Source organism: Macaca thibetana, chromosome 12 (assembly GCF_024542745.1).
Source record: "Macaca thibetana thibetana isolate TM-01 chromosome 12, ASM2454274v1, whole genome shotgun sequence".
Classification (NCBI taxonomy): domain Eukaryota; kingdom Metazoa; phylum Chordata; class Mammalia; order Primates; family Cercopithecidae; genus Macaca; species Macaca thibetana.
This window is the reverse complement of record NC_065589.1, coordinates 117,526,934-117,546,765: the sequence shown is the minus strand read 5'-3', so window position 1 is coordinate 117,546,765 and position 19,832 is coordinate 117,526,934. Positions and strand designations below refer to the sequence as shown.

General features: G+C 35.9%; 1 protein-coding gene across 4 annotated transcripts in view; it reads right to left on the bottom strand.

The window, feature by feature from the left end:
- Positions 1 to 19,832, bottom strand: part of EPB41L5 (erythrocyte membrane protein band 4.1 like 5) — a 169,135-nt gene that overhangs the window by 84,782 nt on the left and 64,521 nt on the right. For 3 of the 4 annotated variants that reach the window (XM_050752704.1, XM_050752705.1, XM_050752707.1), the window contains exons 12-16: positions 19,052 to 19,221; positions 17,912 to 18,018; positions 16,333 to 16,360; positions 7,961 to 8,003; positions 7,435 to 7,550 (exon numbers count right to left, since the gene is read on the bottom strand). In XM_050752704.1, coding sequence (XP_050608661.1) covers positions 7,435 to 7,550; positions 7,961 to 8,003; positions 16,333 to 16,360; positions 17,912 to 18,018; positions 19,052 to 19,221 — 464 coding nt within the window. Of the gene's footprint in view, positions 1 to 1,382; positions 4,212 to 7,434; positions 7,551 to 7,960; positions 8,004 to 16,332; positions 16,361 to 17,911; positions 18,019 to 19,051; positions 19,222 to 19,832 lie in introns of those variants that run through there. The other variant, XM_050752708.1, reaches the window with a different exon arrangement.

The following is a 19,832-nucleotide window of genomic DNA, read 5'->3' as shown; positions in this document are numbered from 1 at the left end:
GAAGTCTTTAGTCACAATCCTTGGAAAACATTATTCTCTGAGTCAGGTATCTCTTTTCCATGCCAATATAAACACAATGCTGGCCAGCTGTCAGGAACAAAATGTAAAACGTTCACTCAAGCACCACCATCTCTACTGAGGCCACAGCTTGTAACACAAAAGCTTAGGTAATTATCTAATAATAAAAAAAATGTGAGAACAATTCCTTCAGGAAGAACAGGAACAATTGTTTTTCTACTTCAGTATAAAAATATCAATAAAAAAGCCAAAGTTATTTTCCTTTCACCAATTTTTTTTAAATTTTCTCTTCTCGTCACTCATTCTTTAACAAAGATACCATGTATGTCCCTTCTCACCAGCCCAAGGTGCTCAAAGCAACTAAAGTGTATTACTACATTAGCAATTGTCCAGAATTGATGAAAGAAATTAAGCTCCCTGACATATTTTACACTGAAAGTGACATGCTTCATGTCCTAATTTCTACACCGCCAAGCCTAACGTTAATGGAACAAGATTCCATTCTCACAATGTTTTCATGTGACTAAAGTAAACATTTTTATGAACAGAGGATGAGAAATTTTTATGTTCTGCAAAAGGGGGGGGGGGTAGAGGAAGACTACCATATCTAAATTCACATGATTCATAATATCTAGAAAGGAGCTGACAAATCACATTTTATACATGGGGGCAAGGGAAGAGGCAGGCATGAAGAAGGAAGGAAAGAAAGCTGTTTCCCCACCACAGAAGTATCTCCAAATCCTAGCCCTTATGTAAAAGCATCTCACATGCAAGCATTCACAACAATCCTGGAAAGCAAGAATATAACTGATGTGGTATAATACATATTAAAATTCAGGAAGGAAGTATGTGGTGGGAAAGAGATAAAATGTTATTGAAAAAAGATGATTTTGTTTTAGCAAAACAAATAATGGTCCTAATACCAACCATAAAAAATAGTAACTGTATTATTTTCAAACCAATATTCAAAGACTAACACTAAAATAACAGCCTCTCAAAGCAACGAACTATGGTTTAGAAATGAAGAATGTGCCCTGACCAAAGACAGTACCATGGCTCAAACAACTATAGCTCCCATCATTGGGGCATGATGCACTAATAGGGGACAACCATCGTCGAACTTGTTCAGTTTACATTGGTGAATAAAAAGATCCAACTTGGTGATGTACCTTTTGAACAGTGAACAACAACAAAAAGAAATTAAAAAAAAAAAGACCCAACCAAGTGTTACAAATAACATATTTTTGTCCAACACTTTAAATAAACTCCCCTCCAAAAAAAAGATGATTTGAATTATACTGGTATTACAATATTAGTGTTTGTATACTAGGTGCTTTTCAAAATAGACATATTATATACATAGCAGCACAAATAAAATTTATTTTTCTCTGCAAACTCATTTAAAAGTATATTATCTATGATTATCCTATCAAGGTCAGAAACATTAGGTCTTACCCCAAGATAGGTAAATGCCTTTGAAATTCAACAAAAAGAGACAATGATCTTATGAGCTCATTTATGTTCATGCATGAAAGTGTGAAGGTCACTAGCTTTGCTGTGGTTCTACAAGTTTCCTTGACTGTAAAAACAGTCAAAATAAAACCAACCTAATTCAGGATGTTAAAATTAATTATGTTAAATAAAATTACCCAAAGCACTATAAATTAAATGACATAATACTTAAGTTCTGTGCTGCTGACACCCTTTGATCAAAAGGACGGTGACCCAGTAAGGCGCTTCTGGAGGGTATTACTTCTCTAATTCCGAATTTATCATCACTGACCCTTTAGGCATAATAAAATGCAGAGTGTAAATAGGTTGGTGACAATTTATTTAATTTAGATTGAGCTACTTATAAATACCTGATAGCTCTGGAAACAACATATATATCCATCTTGCAAATATCAGTAGAAAGAACAAGTATGTGCCATATTTGATAAGAAATTCTGAAGCATATGGCAACTTTTATAAAATAGATAAGTTTAATTTTACTACCATCCAGCCTTAGCCCTTTACTTTCCTCACCCCTATCGCTGCCTCCATCCCTAACACCCATCCAATCCAGTTTCTCTCATCAGGAATTCACAAATGAATTCTTTACCACAAGGTTTTCAACAAAAGAAAAACCATGATGTGAATCTTCCCTTAAATGTAACAGTACTGATTAATTCAAATTCTATAGAAATGGCTACTTTCAATATGAACTGAAGCCCTTACTCTTCTATTACAATCTGCTAAGATATATATGGGGCATTATATCAGCATCTGTCCTGCAGATTAAGAATAATTTCAAAGTGAGTGAAGTCAAACCTTACAGCTTTCTAAAAGACCAGGAAAGCTTGTTATTCATTGTGCCTCTTTGGCTTCTACTATAGAAACAGTACTTTTTTTTAATGATATACATACCATGAAATCTTTTCTTGAACCCAGAGCTTCTGTATTTAAAATGTTACGATCCAAATTCCTCTCTTTTAAGAAAAAAAATCAGCAATGACAATACTTAGCAATTATCATCTAAGCTAGTAAAGTCCAAAACAATTATAAGGGCCATACATTAGTGGCCATTTTTAAGCTCACTAAACGAAGATGGGCTTATAAAGATGGGAGCCGGGCTATTTAAGATACAGATCTATTTCTATTTAGAGGATGCGCTAAATACTTTGAGTGGCCATCCCCTTATACATAATTATACTGAACTCAGATTGAAACCTGCCAACAAATTTTGTTCTTTAAGTATTAGTAAGTTCTGCTTATTTAGGTCTTCTATGGACAAACTGCAACAGACCACTCAGTATTAAACCAATAGTCCAGTATTAAGCCCTCTGAAACCTTAATCTTTGTCTGGCAGGAAGGATTTGAGACATAAAACCAACCTCTATGTGAGCAGGATGCATTAAATGAGTTAAGCTGCTTATAATGAAGCTTCATTATCTGGAAGCATTATAAACTCGTCGAAATACAAAACATCTATAAATTTCTATATACATAGTTTAAGTTTGAAAATTTTTCTAAAATCTAAAAGAAAACTAAAAAAAGACAGAAGAAATGCTTCCCTTACATGTTTTCCTATCAGAAATGGACTTTTTCCAGCTAATATGCCTCTATTAATTAAACTAAGGAGCTTGAAATTCTAAAGTTCAAAAAGGATCAAAAATAGTAATACAATCTAAAAATCATATGGTTTTGGCTTCAGAATTTTATTTTAAAGGTTGTACAGTATCAGATTATGAGACTGTTGCAAACCTGGGTAATCTGTCAGGTGTATGAGATGAAAGAGAAAAGCCAGTAAAATGAAAAGACAAAGTAAATACGTTTTCCATTTTATATAACCATTCAGTAGTAATGTAACCATTCAGTTAACCACTGAATGGTTAACCAGTTAACTATTCAAAAGTAACCACTCAGATTTCTCTATACATGAGCCAGATTATTAATGTGATCTCTAAACTTTTTGGTAAGTTAAAATATTTGTGTTTATTAAAAAGTAAAAGTGTTTGTAATTTAAAATTACATTAATTCAAATCTTAGGCACTTAAATTAAGGCATGTGTCACTTTAGACATATTAAAATAGTGTATAAGAACAAGTTTTTAATAAATATCTCAAAAGGCTGATATATCATGCCTGGACATGCTTCCAGTGTGTTTTTAGTGTGTACGATTCTTTTAACCTCGATCTCTCTGGATGGCATGTGGTGGGGGAATAATGGGCACCTTGTTCACAAACACAAACTTTCTCCTTAGATACAGTCTGGGGGATGTGTTCACATACTAAAATCATGAAAACCTTTCCAAAATCACAATGGTATACATATTCTTTTCAATACAAAAAATTAATCATTATCATTGACGGCATATGGCTTCTTAAGATTCCTTGCCCCTTTCATGGAAGAATTCAATTACAAACAGCACTAAACAACTAGTGACTCCACTATAAATTCTCCCATAAACACCAGATAATGTATACCATCAACTTGCATGACAAAGAGTCCCAATGCCTAACAGGCTCAACACTCATATCTCAGTCATGGCTCCCTGGCCAGGAAAATGAACATCATGACGGATTCCTGCATTCTTCACATTGTGCTCATGAACAAAGTCAGTGTAGTTTCTATGTGCGGTCTGGGGTGGGGGCAAGGCCCTTGTGTTCCACTGGTTTCCACCACGTTGACAGCAGTCACTGGCAGCAGAGAGCCTGGATGGTTGGGGAGTGGGAGGGGAGCACAGTTAGTCAATAGGAATAGGAGAAAATGGATGTGTAAGAGATAATAAAGGTGAAAGGTAATGTCACTAGCATGCACTGCTGCTATGAGTAGTTAACAACATCTACTCCATGCAATGGTAACATTCAAGAATAACAAAGTGGGGGAAATCCACAAAGTTACATGTAATGAAAAATACCAATATGGAAATACATGTAAGTAATCTGACTCAGTTAAGTGAATTAAAGAATAAATTTCTCAGAAAGCCAGACACTCTGTATCTGTCCCTGATGTTGTTACTAACACTAAAAGCAGAAATGTTATTAGGGGTTTTAATCAGAAGAAAAAAATATTCATAATCTACTTACTTCAAATATTTGAAAAAAGAATTCTACATAAGGACAAAAGTATGTATGGAAAAGGAAAACTGTGAAAATTCTTCCTTAAATTATGAGATTTCACAGAACTGAAACCCAGGGAACAAAATTCAGACAGAGCACTAAAAATAAAAAATCTACCTTCAGAGGCCATGTAATTTTACATCAATGTTCCCAATTAACAATAGAGAATCATCGCTCCTTAATAATTAAAGTTCACAAGATCTCAAAATGAAATTCAACAGGTACAGATAATGTGATGAGATGATACACCCTTCTCCAAGAAGTAGTTTAGTAAGCATATTAGGCACCTTTTATCACAGTGCTATAGAAAAGGCCTATAGAATTCTAAGACTGAAACATGCATACATGCAGTTCTTGGTTAGAAGTGATCAGAGTCCTCCAGTAGAAAGAAAGCAAATCAAAGTCTGGTGACATGGCAGAAAGGGTAGCACATATTTAAAATAACTACAAAGGAAAATGCCACCCCAAATATAAAATATGTGCAAAAATACATTTTTAATAAGTGTTATCTTTCTAACTCAACCAAAACATTAATCTTCACCTTTATCCCTTAGGGAAACTGTAAAGAAATTAAAATAATTTTTCAAAACAAACTTGGAAGGCTTTTTTATAACAAAATCATCTTTCTTTTAACTGAAATACAATTTGTTCACCAGACCTAGCTCACAAAAATCACAACCCTCAAGTTATGGTCTCTAAAAATTTAGAAAACTAAATTAGGTTTATGTTCTCCCCTATCAATGCAAGATTTTCTAAACACTGTTTTGTTTCTGTTGTTGCTTACAAATGATTTGTGGGTTTACAATACATGAATTGTTTCTCAAAATGTGAAATTTTAAATACCTGATTATTCTAAGCTACTGATATGCCAAATCATTCACTCTAATAATGGCGTCATTTAAAAGATACCAGCAAAAAAAATGCTGAAGACTCGAACAGGGAGTAGGTTTAGATTAAACTGGTTGAAAGTTATCTGCCAGAAATAGAATGGTCCATTATTCTGCCCAATTGTTCAAACATAGGAAGCACTTCCAAATTTTAACCACTTATCACTTTCTAAAGGAGGACTGCTTTATATTTTTTTGAAAGCATTAACGAGAATCAAAGCATGCAGAAAAAGAATGAAATGCAGAGCACATTTGAAATTAAGGCGGAAGAGTCCATTATCTCCAAAACATGCCAGCTCTATATTCAGTTCCATGCCCTTGTTGACATGAGGCTTATTTTGTTATAAAGAGCACCACTTTACTCTATTTCAGCAAAGGAGGTCTCAGCACAACCACATAAAGAAAGGAAAACACATAGCTCCAAATTTTTCATTTTCCTTAAAATTTAATACATTCAATGCTCTTTCTAAAGGATGCGTCAAATAAACCAAGTAGTACCTAACAAATAAAATCAGATTTAAATATGTACCTACTAATATGGAAAAACTCAGATTCAGTGTTGTAATATAGTATGCCAACTAATTAGACCCTCATTCCATATGAATGTAAAAGGCAAACATATAAAAGACACTTCTTTTACAGCTGAAGTCTCAGTACTATTTTTCCTTGCAAACAGAACTTGGTGGTAACATCAATGAGATAAAACATAACTGCTTACAGGAGCTGTGTTTTCCGTAAGAAATTGAAGACACTTTCTAAAAATGACTTTAAAAAATAAATTTGACATAAGCCTCACTCTTTACGCTTTTAGGTGTGTACCCAGATGCACACAAATATACACAAAGTATCACCACCACACACCCATATGGAAAGAAAATAAAAAGGAGAAAATGGGGCCGGGGGAGAAGAGAACTCAATCTTATAAACCAATCGCAAGTTATTTGGAACTGAAGTAAAAATATGTCCAAATATCAAGAGCAAGGCACCTTGCAGTTAGTTAAGCCAAAATAACAGTGAAAAATAATTACATAGCAAAGACTGAAAATAATCACCAACCACTGTTGACCCACCACCATGAAGGAAGAACTGGCTGCACAGAAAGCTGACCAAAACCTTGAGATCACCACAGAAATGCATTAGATTTCAGGTACTACACAAACTAAGAGCAAAAGAAAAAGAGAAAAATCCTATGAATTATCAAAATTCATTTCACAAACAGAAAAATAACTTGAACAGGTAATACACCCAACATGACCACTGAATCAAATAATCCCCAAGAAGCCCCCACCAAGCCACATATATTTATTTGGGAAAGGATAAACTCAAGTGATTAACTCCAATAAGACACAAAGTATCCATACTTGTATATTTACTATTAATAAAAAAAAAACCCTGGAAGTCTAAATAATTAAAGTATACTTTTCCTGTCATCAGATTCTCTCTCAGTCTCCTTAGGGTATCTCATGCTTTATCAGATTTTAATCATGTTTCACTTCTGACTTTACCCTCTGTCTTTAATGAGGAAAACACATTCGAAGCAGCATCATGTTGTCTGGAATAACATGTAGTGGATATACTTTCCTTATGGACCTGGGAAAATATTCTACTGTCTTTTTCAATAGAGAGTCATCCACCACTACCACATCAAGCTAATAAGAGCAGATTTATTTTAAATGTATTAATGTTTTGTTTCAAATAAATAATAAGGACAGCTGTCCGATGGTCTTCATTTAGACAACTGTACTCCCTTTATCACCAACATCCTTATTTTCCCCATCTCAATATGATTATTTAATAACATGCTTTCCAGCTCACAAATATGAATAATTTGCTTTCAATCATATTTAAAGTACTTTAAGATTACGGCTTGGAATTCTGAATACAATTAAGTAGGCAATATTTTATTTTAGTTTAAGGAATTAACAAACCATTTCCTGTCATGCTGGTCTGTTCCAGGATTCTGTGGCAGATTCTCTATCTCCACTGGCACAGAAGCAGAGGAAACGGAAGGACTCACAAGCAGAGCAGATCTCATCCCCCAAGCCTTCGGACAAAAATTATAAAAATTATCTATTTTGCCTAGGTAACAGATCTCTTCATCAACAAATACCAAAATGGAGTACTATTTACAAAGCCAACAAATAAAATGTAAACAAATGCTTGAATTTTATATACCACCTCAGAGATAGTTAATGAATGAAATATTAGTAACCAGTTAAATTATGTTCTTGGATTCACAGTGACAGAAAATGTTATACAGCAGCTGTTTCATTTACAAAATCTCAGAGAAAAAATAACAGGAAGTTATTACTGAACCACTTAAGGGAAAAGGAAAAGAAAATGCACACAATTTGTGCAAGGTTACATACACCACTATGAAAATCCGATCAATAGTACTACTGTTACCATAATTAACTGGCGATCTGGTGTTTTAGAAACTTAATGTTGTCTTACCTGTTGGGAGCCATTACTTTGGGTCAAAACATTATTGTGAACACTGTAATGGGGGAAAAAAATCTATTAAAAATTCTATATGAAATCTCAGGACTTCACTTTGTAAGATGACACATACACTAACAAAATATTTATTTTAAAGATATTAACATTTTGTTTCAAATAAAGAATAAAACTACTGCTGGTACCTAAAACTAAGAATGTCAGATACCCGAAAACACTTGTTCTTATAGGCAAATACTTGCTTTTCTATAGTTGCTCATTTGATGTTTCCATATACCTGTATTTTAATCATGCTTTAGAGGTATGCTTCACAACTAATGTTTATTCATTGGATGACAGCTGTCAAGGATGACCTAACAAAGACAGCAACACAAGACCCACATAAACTTAACTGTCACTTCTTTTGTATACTCCTACCCTCAAGATTTTCCAGTGTCAGCAACAACTCAGCATTTTATAACTCAAAAGGCCTTAGTATAAAAGGTTTAGAAAGTTTGAAAATTCTGTGTGTACACCTTCCTCTCCAAATGACTTATAAACACGTTTTAAAATTTTCAGTTTAGGCCAGGCACGGTGGCTCATGCCTGTAATCCTAGCACTTTGGGAGGCCAAGGTGGGCAGATTATGAGGTCAGGAGATCAGGACCATCCTGGCTAACATGGTAAAACCCCATCTCTACTAAAAATACAAAAAAATTAGCCTGGTGTGGTGCGGGCGCCTGTAGTCCCAGCTACTTGGGAGGCTGAGGCAGGAGAATGGCGTGAACCCAGGAGGCGGAGCTTGCAGTGAGCCGAGATTGCGCCACTGCACTCCAGCCTGGGCAACAGAGCCAGACTCCATCTCAAAAAAAAAAAAAAAAAACCAAACAACAACAAAAAAAACAAACTCAGTGTCGTTTGTACCCATCCCCACCCTGCCATCCCCACAAAAAGCACTTGAAAAAACCCTCAACCTATAATACAGAAAAAAAAATAGAAACTACGGAACAGCAGAAAAAAAAATTCAATAAAATAAAAACTCAAAGATGAACTATAACTCACAACGAAATGAGAAAAAAGGTTTCCTAATGTCAGACGTTCGAAAACAAGGATATATGGTATCCTTGAAGTAAGAAATTCAACTAACATAAAAAATAATTCAAAGATTAAAAAAATTCCTTGAAAGTGAGAAAAAAATTTACAGATTTAATGACAGCACTGTGTTTCAGGAAAAAGAGACAGAAAATTAAATACAATCAATCCCTTATTGTTCAGCCACTAATCTTCAAGGATAAGGAAGGAATACTTCGGGTACCCCGAGCAGATTTAAAAGCAAATCCCTACCAATTACCAGGTTGGCAAAGACCTCCCGTAGCAATAATCAAGAATATTATTTTATAACCAGCCCACATGTCATTCTACTAAGGAAACAGGCAAAGCTCTCAAATACAACCTCTGAATAGAGTATCCAGAAGCCTTTCTAACAAGGTGAAAGCAAAAACCGCTACCTGATAATGAAAGCCAACCAGTTAAGAACCGAAGAATGAAGAGAGGCCCTGCTAAAAAGCTGGGGAATGAAGAGTGAACACATTTTATATTCCATTTTTTTAAGAACTACAGATCAATTACAAGTTGAGTCACCATAACTTGCATTATCACTGTCTGGGTTCAAAGCCAAGCTGTGTCATTAGGTCTACTCTGTACACCTTGGGTTACTCAGTTGCATGGGACTGTTAGAACGACTAAATGAGTTAATATTAGCAAAATACAAATAATAGCAATTACAAAAACAAAAAAATACCTTTAAAAGAAATACTATTGGTGAGGCATGGTGGCTTATGCCTGTAATCCCAGCACTCTCAGGGGCCGAGGCAGGAGGATGCCTGAGCCCAGGGATTTGAGACCAGCCTGGGCAATAGAGTCAGACCTCTAGCTCTACAAAAAATTTAAAAATAGCTACGTGTTGGGGTGTGTGCCTGAAGCAGTCTCATATACTTTGGAGGCTGAGGCAGGAGGATTGCTTGATCCCAGGAGGTTGAGGCTACAGTGAGCCATGATCATGCCACTGCACTGCAGCCTGGGTGGACCCTGTCTCAAAAACAAGACAAAACAAACAAACGAACAAACAAAAAACCACCACCACCCCTCCCTCAAAAATAAATAAATAAATAAATAAAACAATTTAGTGTAGATTCACTGCCATGGCAATGTTAAAGATTATACCCATCAGGTACAATTTCTTTTTACTAACCATGTTGCTCTTCCTAGAATACTCATGATCCTAAGCCTTAATGAAATCTCGCCCAGCCTGCTTAGTACAGAAGTTAGACTTACTAGTCCATGGTCCCTTGGTTATTCTTGGAAGCTTTGCCTTTAACTAGAAATAACTTTACTAGGTGATCAATAAGAATAACATGAGAACAAAATACTTATAAAGTGATGTTAATTGAACCATAGCTTCCTGTTTTAAATTGTCTGAAATATAGAAAGCATTATTTTCTGATAATTATATACATTCTTTCACTTCCATGAGTATTAAGGAATTACTGAATTATTTCTCATTACTAATCTAGTTCAAACTTCCCTTTTTAAAGGACTAGATAAAATAACTGACCCTTTTGCTTTTACATAGTATATCTTCTACTCATTTGATTTCCTCTACCATTTTTTCTTTTCCTCTTTCCTGTCTTCAAGACTGCATATTAAGCCTGTATAAGACGTACCAGTAATTGAAATGTCAACTATCCTTTAAACATCACCTCTTAAAATACTGTACAGTATTCATGACTCACAAGAGTAGTTAGGAGCCAAAATAGTACAAGAAAAATGACTGACATTAGCCAATTAAAAAATCTGTTATTCAAATAGGAATTTTACAAAACTGCAGAATACAAGGTTGAGAAGCTTTTCAGGTCTAGTTGTGCCTTTTCAAACAGTACTGCTTTCCACGGTTCAATGGAGCAAAACTGTTCATACAAACAGAACTGGAAGGGCAAGAGTGAAAGGGCATACAACATTCAGGTTTTCTCGAGCACTGCGATGGGTGGTGCTCAATACCCTTCAGGAGAGTTGGGTCCTCCTCTACATCTCATTTCTAAAAGCCTAGTCTAAAAAAAAATCATTCCTTAAATATGCCATTTCTGCTATGTTTTCCAGAGCCAAAAGCATCACTAATGAAGAGACACTAACATTTAGCCATTACAGTTAAATTAATCATAATTCCAAAACAGGCACTATGTATATATTCATTTTTTTTTTTTTTTTACCGGAAATGTGTTTCAGAACATCTTCGAGAAAATCCTCCTATTTTTGCAAATAAAAGCCTTAATTTTTCAACTATGTATCATTGCTGAATACTTTGTTCACATTTCTGCTAACTTTAGCAGGTACTCACTTTTTACTTTAAGCTCTAATATTCCATATCCCAGCCTCCTTTTCAGGAAAGCATGCCATAATCCATTAAATAAACAAAATAGTTTCAAAGATAAAGAAAAATCTCAAATATTACTCCATTTTTCTTTTTCTTTTTTTTTATTTGAGATGGAGTCTCGCTCTGTCACCCAGGCCAGAGAGCAGTGGCGCAATCTCGGCTCAGTGCAACCTCCGACTCCAGGGTTAAAGCAATTCTCCTATCTCAGCCTCCAGAGTAGCTGGGATTACAGGCACGCGCTACCACGCCCAGCTAATTTTTGTATTTTTAGTAGAGATGGGGTTTTGCCATGCTGGCCTGGCTGGTCTCGAACTCCTGACCACAGGTGATCTGCCTGCCTTGGCCTCCCAAAGTCTTAGGATTACAGGCATGAGCCACCCCTCCCAGCCATTACTCTACTTTTCTGAAAAGCATAGCTTATAAACAAATCCAAGAAAAATAAAAGTATACAGCACAGAAAAGGCACAAAATGTTGTTTTTTAACCAATAAAAATTTCACGGAGAGAATCTCACAGAAATTTCACTTCCTCCTTGTTCTATTTATTTATTTATTTATTTTCAACAGCCTATTGACAGCTAAAGAAACTTGAGGGGAGTCCTTGTTCAAAAACCAGAGTGCTACTATAGTCAATCACTAATCACGGACTGGCTTTAACAGCTTTCAAAGTGAAAAAAAAATGGACATTTCAAGGTGAGGCTGATGATACTCAACATCCAAAAATAACCAACTTCCTTCAAAAAAGGTCTAGTGAGACACCTGCCATATAAGAGTATAGACAAATTCAAAAATAAACTAGATTTGTGGGTATGGTCTGAATCTTATCTTTAACCGGCATTCTAGGAGACTTTAATATATACCAATTGTTAAGCATTATATGAGACTATAGACTCGTTGTAATAAATAATATTAAAATTAATGGAGCCAGCCGGGTGTGGTGGCTCACACCTGTAATCCTAGCCCTTTGGGAGGCCAAGGCAGGCAGATCACTTGAGGTAGGGAGTTTGAAACCAGCCTGGCCAACATGGTGAAACCCTGTCTCTACTAAAAATCCAAAAAATTAGGTGGGCATGGTGGTGTGTGCCTGTAATCCCAGTTACTTGGGAGGCAGAGGCAGGAGAATCACTTGAACCCGGAAGGCAGAGGTTGCAATGAGCCAAGATCACGTCACTGCAATCCAACCTGGGCGACAGAGCAAGACTCCGTCTCAAAAAATATTAATTAATTAATTAAAATAATGGAGCCATCAGAAGCAAGACCTTCAGAATGGTAATTTGAAAACAAAAGCAGATACTCTCCCCAGTGAAACAAACATTTAAGTGGTTCAAAAAACAAACAAACAAAAAATTTTTCTTTCTTTTTTTTTGGGGGGGGGGCAGGGTCTCACTTTGTTACCCAGACTGGAGTGCAGTGGCACGACCTCAACTCACTGCAGTCTCCGCCACCCTGGCTCAAGCAATCCCCCTGCCTCATCCTTTAAGTAGCTGAGGACTACATGTGCACGCCACCACATGTGGCTAATTTTTTTTTGTATTTTTTGTAGAGAAAGGGTTTGGCCACTTTGCCCAGGCTGGTCTCAAACTCCTGGGCTCAAGTGATCCGCCCACCTCCGCCTCCCAAAGTGCTAGCATTACAGGCATAAGCCACTGCGCTCAGCCAAGAAAAAAATTTTTTTGTTTTTGTGACGGGGTCTCACTCCGTTGCCCAGGTTGGAGTACAGTGGTGTGTGATCATGGCTCGTTGAAGCCTCAACTTCCTGGATTCAGGTGATTCTCCCACCTCCCAAGTACCTGGGACCCCAGGCAGGTGCCATCACACCCAGCTAAATTTTGTGGTTTTTGTAGAAATGGGGTTTCACCACGTTGCCCAGGCTGGTCTGGTACTCCTGGGCTTAAGCAATCCTCTTGTTCTGGCCACCCAAAGTGCTGGGATTAGAGGCATAAACCACCATGCCTGGCCCCCTAGTTTTGTTTTTGTTTTTTGTTTTTTTGTTTTTGTTTTTGAGACAGAGTCTCACTCTGTTGGCTAGGCTGGGGCACAATAGCACGATCTCGGCTCACTGCAACCTCCGCCTCCCAGGTTCAAGCGATTCTCCTGCCTCGGCGTGTCAAGTAGCTGGGACTATAGGCGCCTGCCACTATGCCCAGCTACTTTTTGTATTTTTAATAGAGACAGGTTTTCACCATGTTGGCCAGGATGGTCTTGATCTCTTGACCTCGTGATCTGCCCACCTTGGCCTCCCAAAGTGCTGGGATTACAGGCGTGAGCCACTGCACCCAGCTTCCTTGCCCTGCCATTTTTTTTTAAATCATTAAAAGGCACATACCAAGTGGAGAATCATTTATTCAAGAAAATCTACTAAATCTCATTAAGGCCTAAGTCTGTGACATTTGATCCACAATTTGCTTTTCTGTCCCTTGTCCAGTCTCGGTGTGGTGGTAGCTCTACTTCTGGTGGGTGCAGCAAAGAAGATGGGGCTAATACTCCTCTAGTTCTCTATAGTTTAAATCATCCATTTTAAATATGTTCAAGAACTAAGGAAACCACATCTAAAGAAATAAAGTATGACAACTGTGTCTCACAAATTGAGAGTATCATTACATAGACATTATAAAAAAGAACCAGAGAGAAATTCTGGAATTGAAAAATACAGCAGCAGAAATAAATTAACAAAGGGGGTGCTCCATAGCAGATTTGAGTAGGTAAAAGAATCAGTAAGCTTGAAGACAGGTCGAGTGAGATTACATAGTCTGAAAAAAAAAGTATCAAGAGAAGTGAAAAGACTTGGAAACCTGTAGGAAGCCATCAAGTGTAACAACTTACATGTTAATGAAAATTCCAGAAGGAGAAGAGAAAGAGAGCATAAAGAATATCTAGAGAAATAATGGGTGAAAACTTCCAGACTTGATGAAAAGGTTATATCATGGAAAAGCAACTATATGAAAACTGGACTGGCAATATTTACATCAAATAAAATCAACTTTAAAACAAAAGTTACTAGACATAAAAAGGAACATTTTATCACAATAAAAAGAATAGTCCATCAGTATACTATAACAATTATCAACACATACATACCTACCCCAAATTCACAACATACATGAAACAAAAACAGAAACGAACTGAAGGGAGAAATAGACAATAGTTGTAGACTACAATACTCCTCTCTCAAAAACGGATTAAAACTAGGCAAAAGATGAACAATGAAACAGAAGATCTGAACACAATAAACTAACACACATCTATAAAACACTCCACTCAGAAACAGCAAAATATATACTCTTCTTAAGTACACATAAACTATTTTCCTGGATGACTCATATGGAGGGGTCATAAAACAAGTCTCATTAAGTTGAAAGGGACTGAAATCATACAAAGTATGTCCTCTACCCATTATGGAATAAATTTAGAAAAAAATAAAATTTTGACGTTCACAAATACATAGAAATTTAGCAACATACTCCTAAGTAATCAAACAAGTCAAAGAAGAAATCACAAGTTAGAAAATAATTTGAGACAACCAAAAAACAAGAACACAACATAGCAAAACTTATTGAATTAAAGCAGTGCTTGAAAGGAAATTTAATATCTTTAAATGTTAAAAAATAAATATCTCAGATAACCTAATCTTCCATCTTAAGATACTAGAAAAACAGCAAAGTAAACCTAAAGCAAGCAGAAGGAAAAAATAATACAGAGCAAAAATTAATGAAACAGAAAAAAAGAAAAATCAATGAAACCAAAAGCTGGTTTTATTTGATAAGGTCAACAAAATTGACAAACCTTTTGCTATACTAGTCAAGAAAAAAAAAAAACTCAAAATCCTAAAAATCAGAAAGGAATGAGGAGATATTACTATGGACCTTTTAGAAATACAAAGGAAAAGGGAATACAAACTGTATGCCAACAAACTAGATACCATAGATAAAACAGATAAACTCTAGAAAGACAACAACTCCCAAACTGAATCAAGAAAAAGAGAATTAGGGAGGGCCCTGTGCTGTGGCTCATGCCTGTAATCCCAGCAAGATGTGAGGCGGAGGCAGGAAGATTGCTTGAGCCCAGGAGTTTGAGACCAGCCTGGGCAACACAGGGAGGCCCCATCTCCACAAAAAATTTAAAAATTAGCCAGGCATGATAGCAAGTGCCTAGAAGGATTACTTGAGCCTAGGAGGGTGAGGCTGCAGTGAGCCAAGCCATGCTCAAGCTGCTGGACTGTAGCCTGGGTGAAAGAGCTAGGCCCTGCACCACCACCCCCCCGCAAAAAAAAGAGAAGAAAAGAAAATCTGAATAGATATCTCACAAGAATTTCTAAGCTTCACATAAAGAGAAAGATGGCTTTAATGGTGAATTCTACCATACATTTAAATAATTAATATCAATTATTTACAAATTCTTCCCAAGAAATAGATGAGGAGGGAACATATCAAACTTATTTTGTAAAGCCAGTATTACCCACCCCACATAAAAAACCAGACAATGACATTATAAGAAAACTATAGGCCAATATCTCTGATGAATAGACACACAAATCCAAAAACATACTAGGCTAATGAAATCCAGCAACATACAACATAAAGAAGGACTATACACCACAACCAACTGGGATTTATCCCAGGAATAAAATTGCTTATTTGCAAATCAATTTTGTTCTTTGTGCTCCTATGTACAAGGATCATAATTTATCTTTAGATCCTCAGCCACTTGCCAATAACAAATGTATGTCATTCTCTTCATGAATGGCTCATCTGCCCCAACCCCATTCTTTACTTCCTTAAACTGCTCTAATTTTACATCATGTCAATTTTATCTGGCATTACATGTTTATTTATTCCCTGATATATCCCTGGTGCGTTAGGGACAACCTGACATTTTGATAGGTATTAAATATTTGCTTAATGATAGCAACTACATAAATTCCAAACATTCTGTATCAATTCCTAAGTTGCAAACCATTACTTACCTAAGTTCTTCAGGTTTTGTAGCACATGCTAACAGAAGAAAAAAGATAACACCTCATTAGTTTTATCTTACATGATAAACTGCTGCACTACTCAAAGCAAAACTTTAATTGCTTTATAAGCCATGTTTCACAATCATACATTTCTTTCTTTGAGAAAGGGTCTTTTGTGTTTTTGTAGAGATACGGGTGGGTCTCACTACTGTTGCTCAGGCTGGTCTCGAACTCCTGAGAGTTGAGCTTGTGGGCTTAAGCAATTCTCTCACGCTGGCCTCCCAAAGTGCTGGGATTAATGGTGTGAGCCACCACATTTGGCACCAACCATAAATCTAAAAACCTTCAATTCACCAAAGTGTCTTGGGGTTCACACCATAAAGTCAACAATGGCAATTATTTTCATTTTTTAAATAAAGCAACAGAATGCATATATATCTCCACCTTTTAAACAGAACCAATCTGTAAGCCTCCAGAGTGAGCTGACAGATTACGAATTCTCATCAGCGGAAACCAAGAGGAAACTTAGGGTTTTAAAATCTTCACAATTCATTTATAGATGTATATTTAATTTATAGCCACACCAAAACTTATGAGTATAAATCATTTTTATAAAAAAGTCAATACTGCCAAACATCAGATCATTACAGTTGTTTTTGGACAACTCGTGATGACTCTGACAGTGGAAATACTTAAAATTAAATTTGCATTTTAATGCAAATTCAGTTTAAAACCAAACACAAGGTTTAATTTATTTGTCAAGGTAAACAATGCTTTTTCTTATATAATCGATCTTAACCAGCAAGTAACAATTATGAATTAGGAAATGTCTATGTGTAACAATGATGAATATATTTTAAAATAGTATTTAATAGAATCCTTAATATTATAATACAATATGAAATACATTTTACTTAAAAAAATTCATCACAAGACAATGTTTTGGCCAGGCATGCCTGTAATCCTTTTAGGATTGGGGAGGCCAAGGTGGGCAGATCACTTGAGGTCAGTAGTTCAAGACCAGCCTGGCCAACATGGCAAACTCTGTCTCTACTAAAAATATAAAAATGAGCCAAGAGTGGTGGCACATGCCTGTAACCCCAGCTACTCAGGAGGCTGAGGCATGAGAATCACTTGAATCTGGGAGGTGGAGGTTGCAGTGACCTGAGATCACACCACTGCACTCCAACCTAAGCGACAGAGTGAGACTATCTCAAAATAAATAAATAAATAAAAATAATATTTTAAAAAATTCCTAAGGGGATTAAGGGATGTTTTAGAATGAGATCTGTAAGTCAAAAAGGGAGAGAATATGTTGCTCTACAGAAACACAGTTTTGTATACAAAAACTGAACATATAACCTCAGACTATCATTTGAATTGGGATTAACATAAAGTTTAATCTCTGCTAACAATACAGGCAATTTTTCTCTATGTATCCCATGAAATTGATTCTGCCAGGAAAGTACTTTAGTTGACTGGAACAGACCTGAGGAGGAGATTGAGTAACTTCCTCTTATGGAAACAACACCAGCACATAATTAATTGTCAAGGAAAAATAATCCGTTGAAAGAGGGTTGCACTTCACCTTTCATTTGTAGAGTTCGTCTAGAATATCGTTTGCTGGGCCTTCTTTCAAAGGATGTTGATCTTCTTGCTTTATTGGTTTTTGTGGTCTGATACTCTGTTTTCCCACTAAATGAGGCAAAACAGAAAGGACATTTTAGGTCTACAGTAATAAAGCAAACACAAATAAGACAGTCTACCTTCAGGTTCTCCTTAAAAGAATCATCCTAAACTTCATCCCACAGGAACAACTACTAATAGTCTTGATCTCTCTCTTTACCACATCATTCTTTCACTCTTTAGGCTTTTGTGAACTATGCAACAGATTATGTTGGTTTTATTTTTCTTGTATGTATGCATATCACCTAAGTACACATTAAATAAGTTTGGAATATCTGTCCTTTTATGGAAACTCCCTCTCATTCCCATCTACATTCCTCAGTGCAAAGTGTGTAATTAAAAGAATATTTTCAGTTACTTTTTCTAATTGTGATACACACTTTTCAGTATAATTTTCCAGAAATGTTTTTTAAGACTATTGTCTTATTCTCCTTGATTTCCATTTAAATTCTGTTCAGAAAATGTCTCCTTATTTTAACATAAGTAGAACAGAATACTACTTCTATTAACTCCACGCAATCAACTTGCCACATTATTGGAACAATCCATTCCTTCTGTAACTGATTTCCATGGCATGCAGAACACTCACAACCAATAATCCACTCTCCAGTAAACCAAAACATTTCTAACTCATGACAACAAACAAGGAGTCATGAGAATAATGAACTTCAGGCTTATAAAGGACCATAAATGTTATCCAGACTAATATCTCATTCAGTGCAAGAAACCCTTTTCTATATGGTATCCAGTGTTGGGTGGAGAGTGCATAAAACTCTTGTTAAATAGATAAATTGGGAGTGGGTTAATATATAAAATAAACATCCAGAGGGATATAAAAGCCATTATACAATTACTGTTTTCCCATCTATTCGAGAAATTATAACCAATAACAATACCACTTTTTCTATTTCATTTTGGTCAATGGAAGATGCTGGCAAACCACTTTATTCCTCTCTACCTAATCTGTAAAAATAAAAAGGTTGGCCTAAATTTTTTGGACTGTATGCAATGAAAGATAGATAAAACAGCTATTAAAATTAACCTGTATCTAAATCGTGATCCTAGTCGAATAAATCCTGATCGATGAGAACTCTTTTGGACAGGGCCTCGAAGGCGGAAGAAGGCATGATGCTCCACAGCACATTTCCACAAATGTTTGCATGCTTTCGGATGATCCAGTCTAAAGACAAATGTATGCTCCTGTTCTTTGCCCTGAAAAAGAAAAGATATATAAAAGGATGATTACTAGTTCAAACAGTCCTATCTCCTATTTCTGAGATACAAACACATCCATGAATAAAGGATCTAGTGTGCTCCCTGAAATTCAGACACTCTTTATAGTATCGACATAAGGGCAGAGTTGAAATCAAGTTGTTCATTTTCTCAGCCAATACAAAATTATTCCTAAGAGTTATTCCCCTCTACTTACATGATCTCATTTGTCAGAGAGACATAAAATGAGATTTCATCTGCCATTATTTGGGATAACTGTGTAATTATAATTTGAGGGATATTAGATCTGGCAGTATATATCGACAGCCCTAAAAATGCTCACATCTTTGTCCTAGTAACCACACTACCAGGAGTCTAATTATAATAGTTAACATTCACATAGAAATTTTTCTAAGGATTTCACATAAATTATCTCAGTAAGTAGATACTATCATTAGCCCCATTTCATAGATGAGGAAACTGGGGCTCAAAGAAATTAAGCCCAAAGTCACAAAGCTATTAAGAAAGAAAACCAGAAATGAACTTAACCATTAGCCTTGCTCCAGAATCTACACACACCTCTAACAACTAAGTCATACTGCCTCTCCAGG